At 39.6% G+C, this 9,293-nt stretch overlaps 2 protein-coding genes across 2 annotated transcripts; both read right to left on the bottom strand.

The window, feature by feature from the left end:
* Window positions 1-951: 951 nt before the first annotated feature.
* On the bottom strand, window positions 952-6,470 carry ro60 (Ro60, Y RNA binding protein). Its single transcript, XM_053330674.1, has 9 exons — window positions 6,333-6,470; window positions 4,819-5,419; window positions 3,869-4,089; window positions 3,525-3,671; window positions 3,288-3,425; window positions 3,063-3,179; window positions 2,582-2,698; window positions 2,256-2,402; window positions 952-1,530 (listed from the first exon to the last, which is right to left on the bottom strand). The coding sequence occupies exons 1-9, from the start codon at window positions 6,468-6,470 to the stop codon at window positions 1,378-1,380; spliced, it is 1,779 nt and encodes a 592-aa protein (XP_053186649.1). The 3' UTR covers window positions 952-1,377.
* Window positions 6,471-7,876: 1,406 nt separating this feature from the next.
* LOC128369597 (regulator of G-protein signaling 21-like) lies at window positions 7,877-9,067 on the bottom strand. The gene is made up of 5 exons (XM_053330673.1): window positions 9,015-9,067; window positions 8,848-8,916; window positions 8,684-8,745; window positions 8,425-8,591; window positions 7,877-8,137 (listed from the first exon to the last, which is right to left on the bottom strand). The coding sequence occupies exons 1-5, from the start codon at window positions 9,065-9,067 to the stop codon at window positions 7,877-7,879; spliced, it is 612 nt and encodes a 203-aa protein (XP_053186648.1).
* Between the last annotated feature and the right edge of the window lie 226 nt (window positions 9,068-9,293).

The raw sequence follows: 9,293 nt of genomic DNA, 5'->3' as shown, positions 1-9,293 counted from the left end.
GAAGGATAAGTGACATGTCGAATATTACTGCTGTCTGTAATTACAGCAAATAGTGTTCACTAAAACAAGAAGCACCACTGTATTCATTTGATTCCATTTCCCAAAAATGAAGTGGCCCCTAACACTAACACACCCCAAGCTTTGTGTTTTTTCTGTGTCTGAAGAAATATAAAGCACTGTGCTTTATATCTCTTCTGTGTCATGTTTACAAAAGTATTGGTACATTCAATTAATTTTATTCTGCTAAGGTAGCAATTATCTGTTAGTTTTTGCATAACGGACATTCTTACATCAAGAATACTGAACCATTATTGTCCTAGCAGATTCAGTCTAGGTAAATTGTTATTAAATAACTATGATCTGTCCTTTTGGACACAATAGTACAGTAAAATCCAAAATGCAATGCATAGAATTCAGACTAAAATATGAGAACAAGTGATTTACTGCCCCAGACATTGGCATTATTGTTACATGAAGAAAAACAAATAATCCCCCAATAATGTCTCATCACATTTAAGAGCACCAAGGGTATTTTTTAAATACATTTGAAAAGAGCAGAACAGACAACTCAGTTTTAATTTAAATTGGCTTAGGGGAAAACAAATGTTAATATTACTAAAATTGTAGCTAATCTATAGGCAGAGTTATGTAAAAATAATTATAGACATTACCATTACTATAAAAACCTTTTCTGACCAAATCATTCAAAGAATTTAACAGAATAGCCTGATATACAATCTAATGTATTCTGTTGACTTTTGGTGCTTTTCCTCTCTTATACAGTATATGTTAATAATTTATAATAATGCTACATAAAACAGAAGGACAAACTTTCAAATTTAAAATGCTTCTACAATCACATCAAACTTGCTAAATCATACCATAGATACATGCTAGAAACAGTAAATCCCCTTCTAATAAACCTACAGTTGCTCTCTAAGTCTCTAACGTTCTGACTCTTCTTCTGTTCCTCTTATTTCATCTGCAAACATCTTGCTATAAATGTGGAATTTCTTCAAATGATTCATGTCTCACCAAAAACCATGAAAGCACTTAACAACAGAGTGCTGTTTGCACTAAAACTCTTGACAGCATGATATGCAATGACATATCATGTCTAATCACTTCCTTTTTTAAATTTCAGAAAAAAAAATATACGCACACATTTCCAGAGTGTTGTCCAGCCCGCTGGACACTTTGTCAATTTGTAAGCGACATAATACAAAAAGAGAAATTGGAATTGTAAATGTCAACATCTTTTGGATTAGTGCTGTTTTAGGGCACTCTACATGCTAAGTGAGCCACATTGGTCCACTTTGTGCCTTCTTGTTGGACTCTAATGACATGATTCAGAGATGGTCCCCAATACTAAAACTATCAGATCAGATCCTGTGCTAGGTTACGAATGACGCACAGAGCTCCAAGGTCAAAGCCACAGATGCTCAGTACGCCCTTATCTTCTGTGTCTGCGATGGCGTGTCCAATGGATGTCAGCCCACACATCACCAGTTTGGAATTGACTCCTGATATCTGTTGAGAATATGCACATAAAAAACATTTTATTTTGAAATCTCTTTTGCAACAAGCGTGCTTAAAATTACTTGAAAACTGGCCCTTTGTCAGAGACAGAGGAGACGATCCTCTGAATTATAACTGACAAAACACTAATGTGGAATAAACATTTTGTTTCCTTAATATCTTGAAGAGGACATTTCAAACAGAGCAGATGACAATGTTTGAAGTTTTTCAGGTTACAGAAATCCCAATTATAAGATTCAGTCATATTATGACATTAGTTGTGTCTAATGATACGCAGATATATACACATGTAGTAATAACATGAAAATGTGTATTGGTCAATCTGGAAACTGAGAGTCCAGATATTTCATATTTATCTATTATCTTTGCAAAATTTGCACTTTCATCATCAACTTTCATCAATGTTACCTGATTTATATTGTTTGATGTACTGTTGTTGTGTTATGTGTGTAAGGTGGCCTGAGTGCTTTGAAAGGCGCCTTTAAATAAAATTGATTATTATTATTATTATTACTATTATTATTATTAACAATTATCAATGTAAATCTGAAAAAGGAACTTCATCCCATTTGTCCAAGTCTGTGTCCATCAAACTGCAAATTAATTTTACCTGATGTGTGCGTAATCCTGTTTTTAAAAACCAATCGTTATCTGAAAGGATTTTATTCAATTAAATCTCCCTTCCTTAGCACACATAAATGAAAAATTGAATATACCTGTCTGTGCTTCTTTAGAGACTCCACCGGGCTGGCAGTGAACGTCCACAGCGGGTTGTTGGTTAGAATGATAAACACATCTACAGCTTTCCCGTTCTCTGTGGCCCATGTGATGGGAAGAGTGCAGTCTGTGCTCCCACTCGGGATCTGGAACATACAGTATGGTGGAAAGGTAAGCACTCAAGATCAAGATGTGTCCAGTGTCAATGGTTAATTAAGCCAATTTTGACAATTTTGACTTATATTGTGTAGTTTCAAATGGTTATAAAACATCTGTGAGTAACTGTAATTCATTTCTTACTGTTTGATGCTGTTAAACATCTTACCTTCACAAGCTCCACTGTTGCTTGTGCAAGAGTCATGTCAGCAGAAACAGAGCATGGAACCGCAAACCCTTCGGAGTAGGCTAGCACATGTGTGTCTGCCTCTGTCCTCGCAAAAATCTGTAGCAGTCACACAAAAGAAAAACATGACATCATAGGGAAAGAATACCTCTCACATACAAACACACACGTGCTGCAGAAGGACTACACATGATTTAAATATTCTACCTCATTACATTTTTCTTGCCAAAAGGAGAGAATAATCATTTGGTGTCTCTTAGCTAATCACTCCCGAAGGGCCTGTGGACTACCAACATCACACTGTGGAAGGAATTTTGCAGGAATCCGGTATGTGTCAACAGACCAATTCCTTGACCGAAGCTTCCTCCAAAGATGGGGCGGCCTGAGCCCTGCTTACATACGCAGCTGTTCCAACTGAAACAACAATTAACCAGACAGTCGGCTCGCTCCAGTATTGTCTTACCATGGTGATTGCTGCGGCGGCGACGGCGGTGCTGATCGATGTTCCTGGGACAATGCTGCTCAGCGATGTGCTCACGTCCACCGCCACCACAAAACGTTTACCGACGGGATCCACATTCTGGGTGACAAAACAGCAACAGAACAAGAGTTTATTTGTGTTAGCTGATGCTATTAGCTGCTGTCTTCTGATGATCTGCCAGAGGTTATGAAAATAAATAGAACTTACCATAAAACTCTTGTAAAAAGCAGAGTCCATGGCTTTGATGATGCTGCTGTCTGGTTCCCATTTTGTTTTACCCTGATAGCCTTGGCCTCTTTTGTAGTTTTCAGAAGATAAGAGTATGTGGAATGGGTGGAGCTTTGCCTGGTGATTTATAGACAGAAATTAAATACTTGAATAGCAACTGACTGATAAAAAACTAAAAACAACTGTGAATTAATAAGGAAAAACTATGGATCATACCTTCTTTAGTGCCGACTCACTCTGGATTCTGTCGCATACAGTTTGCGTTTCTGAAGTCCCTGGTTCAAGAACTTTATTTGCCGTCATCTTACCTAAGATCTTTAGCACTGACTGGAGAGGCATTTCCTTCAGCAACGCTCTCCATACCTCAAAACATAAACACACATCCCCTCATCAGACTTGTGGAAAGCTGGACATGCAGTTACATACAATCCAGTGTAATTTTAAGATGAATTTATCATCAGTTTGAATACAAAGAAATTCTCCAGTAACTGTATGTAGGTAGAATCCATCAAATCCCAACACTGAACGATGATTTTATAAAACAACACACAAACACTCACCAGTTTGGACTTCAGGTGGTCGGTCAGTAGCTGCTCCCTCTCCAGTTTGTGTTCCTCTATTAAATTGATGACCTCCGTTTCATCACAACTGTGCTTGACCTTCTCCACCACTTCAAGATATGAAAGCACTTTGGCGACCTCCTCTGAGTTCTCTTTGTCTGCGTAACAAACCTGGACCTCTTTCCATCCTTTAGTTACATATTTGCTGATCAAGGCAATTGCTGAAAACAAAAAAAAAAAGGTCCAGCAGTGTTTTACTTCAATTATCTTTTTTTCAGCCACCCAAAAAAGTAAAAGAACCCCCCCCCCCCCCCCGGAAAAAAAAACAAAAACAAATCATGATGAACCATGTTAAAATTTGAATTTTAGGCACGCAGGTGGTCGAGTGGTTAGAGAGCATGCCATATACGCAGCCGACCCCGGTTTTCGAATCACGGCTGGAGGTCCTTTGCTGCATGTCACACCCCCTCTCTATCCCATGTTTCCTGTCTGTCTACTGCTGAATAAAGGTGTCTATGCAGGACATTTTTTTTTGCATTTTACAGATTATATTTCAGCAATTAATTTTATGCCCAGTTGTTGATGTTAAGGTCTGTAGTGTTGCTGTTGTGTTGTCAGTGTTTGTGATTGTTTCCTTCAGAGGTCTTTCTAATTTATAGATATAACTACCTGTGTTGTTGATGCAGTAGTAACAAATACTGCACAACTATGTAATATGGCATGGGAAAAAAGCTCTAAAAATATGAGGACAAATAAGTAGTCATAGCCATTTATAATGCATCTCCTCCAGTGGCTCAAGATATTTAAAAGCACCAGTTACAAACTCCACATGCAGTGACCTAAAAACACACTGCATTGAAAACAATTACAATGGCGCTCCAGATGCTTATTAATGTGAAGTGGATGATATTTTGCCTTCATGTGTATAAAGTGGGTTTGTGTAAACTCACCTTCGCGAGCTGGTTTGGTGTGGGAGAGCCTGAGTAGATCTTGGTGTGACCACCCCTCTCTCTGTTTACATTTGGTCACGGCTGCGGCCAGACTCATGGCATCTTGCTCATTGTACCAGTCAGACACTGCTTTTCTCAGGGCGCGTCCCCAAATCCCACACTTCATGCCCTCCTTCAGCTCCTTCTTGTACTGGATGAAAGAAAAGAGATGGGCGGGGTCTCGACAAACTTCCTTCAGGGCTTTGAACGCCGCCTGTCTGGTCTTCAGCTCAGAGTGCTGGGAGCACAGAGCCAGGGCAAAAAAGGAGGGGCCGAGTCTGACAGCTCGCTCATCTTTAGCGAATCGTTTTATCTCTTCCACCACCTCGACACCTTGGCCCTCCTGAAGCAGGGAGAGCAGGGTTTCAGCGTTGTCCATGCTGACACGACCCTCCTCTCTCGCAGTGTACATGTCTCCCTCCAAGCCATAGCAGAGGAAGCGGCACAGTCTTGACCTGTCACTGATCTCCCATTGACAACCAACACCTGTTGAGTTTAGAGTGTGGTTGCTCGAAGATGTTTGAGTACTTCCCGATGGCTCCATTGTCACACTGAAGAAGGCCTGAAACAGTGAATTGTTGTTGTTTTTTTTTTTAAATCACTGACTTGAGTGCCTTAAAGATGCTCAAATAAAGAGCCCTTTTAACTTTGTAACACATGAGATGAATCTGGCACTAATCACAGTAAGCAGTGAACTAGTTTAAAGTACAGACCTCAGATTTAACAGTGCCAGAGTTAATTTCACATTCCTGATGGGGGGTGTGGGATTGGTTTAAGCAGCACTGAAACTGCAGACCATGCAACTTTGCAAAGCCCCAACATTACCAAAACCCAGTGAACAGACTGAGCCCGAGTAAACTGCTACTTAGATCAATGGCCAACTAGAAAGCTTCTATGAACACAAGATAAAGCTGATTTAACTTAGCTGGCAATATTAAACACTCATTGCCTCAGTGCACTGACAGAAATAGCTTAAAGCCGATTAAAGGACATGATGATACACACAAGACAGATACAAACCATACCGCTGTTAATAGAGGGTGGTGTCAAACTTTAGCAAACGTAATGTTAACCTTAATTGACAATGTTACCGGTTGTCAGTCTGGACAACGCTAAGTTAGTTGACATTAACTGGCCTTGTCAACATTGTTAAATATATATCTAGTTAGTTATTTAGAAAATATAATAATAATAACATACACTTCTACCAGTTCTCAGCTAAATGGTAATGTTGGCCACCGGGTCCTCTCTGACCACAAATTACAGCCCAACATCGGAGATTTTTCCAGCCGGACGCCGGACAGCTAAGCTAGGAGGCTTAATGGAGCTCGCCTGGGCTGGGCAGCTGGCGACGTAGCTACGCCAACTCTAACTTAATGGCGTTAGTTTGGCTACAAACATGTATGGATGTGTGATGTATGCTGACAAAAACATTTCACTCAACAATTACATGACATATATTGACACAAACTTACCACAGTATGTATGTGCAAAGGTCTCAAGTTTTTGATGTAGCCAGACGCGAAAAGGCCTCGCCTCTGACCATCACTGACGTAACCAGGGGCGGGGCCGCGATGGATGCTGGGATAGAGAGTACCATCCATACATCCCATCATAACCTCTCTCTCTCTCTCTCTCTCTCTCTCCCTCTCTCTCTCTCTCTCTCTCTCTCTCTCCCTCTCTCTCTCTCTCTCTTTCTCTCCCCCCCCCCCTCTCTCTCTGGTGGTAGTAATTGTGCAGTGTATTCACCCAGCAAGATAATTTAGTTTCCAAGTGAATTGTCACTTTCTCTGCTTGACATCCAAATTATCTGGTGGTCACAGGCAGTTAAGGTTAGCCTATAGTCTACATTTGGTATATTTTGGCCCATATATATCCCCTCTACCCTCTCTCATCTGCTACATACCCATTCTGTACCCACAATGTGTTTGTTTCTCCCTCCATGCCTTCCTACATTTTTATTTTATCCCTACTTCCCTATTAATGCAATCATTTTTTTTGTTTAACCCACTAGGCCACAGAATATGGAGAGAAGCATAAATGAGAAGAAGTTAATAGTGATATTAACTATTTACTCAGTGCTGTTGTTGAAGTCTGAATACTGGATATGGCCCACTGACATAGCCCTCCTGTAGATGTAATTTCAATTTTCACAGAATACATTTTGACATGGAAATAATTCATTAATGCATAATGCACTAATAGAGGCTGAATTCCTATAGCTGCTTTGATTTCATGCGCATCTTTATGCACTCTCACACTCTCAGGACACTTGAATAAAGCAGAGTCATCATTAATTTGCTTTTAATACGCAGGTCAAAATGTCTACTGTAAACAAGGCATATGGTACTAAAATGAATTACTTTGGTCATGAGCTGAAATTGTTGTCCACACTGGCCTACTGAATACTTTAAAACACATTTTCATAATGTTTCTTTTTTTCTTTAAATGCCTTACCCTCTCTGCCAGTTAATCAAAATGAGCACTAGGTGGCAGTAGAAGACAAACTGTAGGAACATGAGATTCATTTTATTACATGCATGCAAGACTGAATAGTGGTTTTGTTCAGTTTTTGCAATAATTTAACCATTAGACTTTAACATAAAATAAGGATCATATTACAGCAAGGCTTCATGAGGCATACATATATGACTAGACCTTTAAAAGTGCAAATTCATAACATATATAACAGTCCTGCAGTCGTACATTTAACTTGTGTAGAATCATATATATTAAAATTTACATTCCAGACTTTGGCTGTGTCAGCCAGCAGCGTCATAGTTTTACTTTTGTCAATGTCCAGTATTCACCATGCACCAGATGGCACCGCCCGCAGTATGTTATGTCCGTTGCACTGGCCCAGTTTCTAGTTTTTAAACATCATGTGGATAAGGTGACATTTTGAGGTAAGGGAAAGAGCCTGCACAGTGTCTGTCAACAGCTACTCTTGAGCCTTTGGCAACACTTCCCACCATCAACATGCACAGTGTCAGTTCTTGTGCAAGAGATACGGTTCACTCTACAGGCTGATTGGTTTAGAATCATGCTGTATTCGATCTCCAGTGTTCCTTATCTTCAAGGCCTTTCGGTGCTTCCTAAGGCCTCTCTGCTTAGGAGCTGCATCAAATAGGACCTTGTATTGTTCAGATTGAATGAAGCGTGAGAATGAGCCATTCTCCATTAGACTGTAGATTTTCTTTTGTGCCGCAACAAAACACAATGAACTTGGGTGTTGGAGATTCTGGCTGATATTATCTCTTGTGTGGAAATCTAAGTTTACCTGCAAAGATATGTAAAGCAATGCACAGTTAAATTAAATGAACATGGTGATTCAGTTCACACTCTTAATGTGCAGAACACACTGTACTGTATGTGCACCTGCACCTTTACCGCAGGTGGAAAATAACTATTTAAAACTCTGGTTGCTGTGGTTGATATATAGTAAATAATGTAGGTTGTGTGTTTTTGGTCTTAAATAAGGCTACTTGAACATTTTTCTAGAATATTTTACTTGTTCTCATGCTTGCAAAAAACATATGGAAAATTTATGTGCAAACAGTGTTGTACCTGTGTAGGGGATTCTGCCCTGATGAACTCCTCATAAATATGTGCTGCTCTCTTTGTCAGCTCCTGTGGACTGTCAAGGGTTTTGAATTCTTGACAGGCAAGCCAAAAGTCCAGGTTCTCCTCACAGAACTCTGACTTCAGAAAGTCCCGAAATGCTGTTCGTCCACCTTTTACACAGGAGAATACAACTTTATTATAATGAAAACCGTCAACAACCACAATATTAGGTTTGTGTTGCTTTAAAGCAGGTGAAAATTACATTTCTGGGAAAGGACCGTCTCAAGAGATTCTCCAAGCAGGCTTGTTTCATTTGTTGACTGTCTGCAGAGAGGAAAAACAAGGAGGGTTTTTGGTTGTGTTCACATATGAAAGAAGAATAGTTGGCACAACATTAACATACAGTATGATTAAAAAGAAGCACACCTGTTGAGTTTCCTCCACACCAATGGACTGTGAATTAAGTTATGTATTTTGGATTTCCATGCATTATGTCTACAAGAGAGGACAACAAAAGGAATATTAAAACAATATCTTTCCCAGATGCATAAAACATAAAGATGTCACCACATTACAAATGATACTGTACTTACATTCTGTTTGTGTCTTCAAGGTCCACAGGTGTTGTTTTACAGAACCCATTCATTGTTAAATTTGAATTACACTACCTCTTCTGTGATTGATTATATCTTGATATTTATCATTATGCAAGCTCCTGCTAAGTCTGCAGAAGAATCCTTTTAAGAGTTCCCATACATTTTCAACCTCACAGCTTCAGCACTGGAGACTGACTGACTCCTCTCACTGCTGAGGGTCAAAACCATGTGTGGAATCCGACTGTGATGCCAAGACACCATTCTTATCCTTTGCCC

The sequence above is a fragment of the Scomber japonicus genome, chromosome 12 (assembly GCF_027409825.1).
Source record: "Scomber japonicus isolate fScoJap1 chromosome 12, fScoJap1.pri, whole genome shotgun sequence".
In the NCBI taxonomy this organism is placed as follows: domain Eukaryota; kingdom Metazoa; phylum Chordata; class Actinopteri; order Scombriformes; family Scombridae; genus Scomber; species Scomber japonicus.
This window is presented reverse-complemented; position numbering and strand designations above follow the sequence as displayed.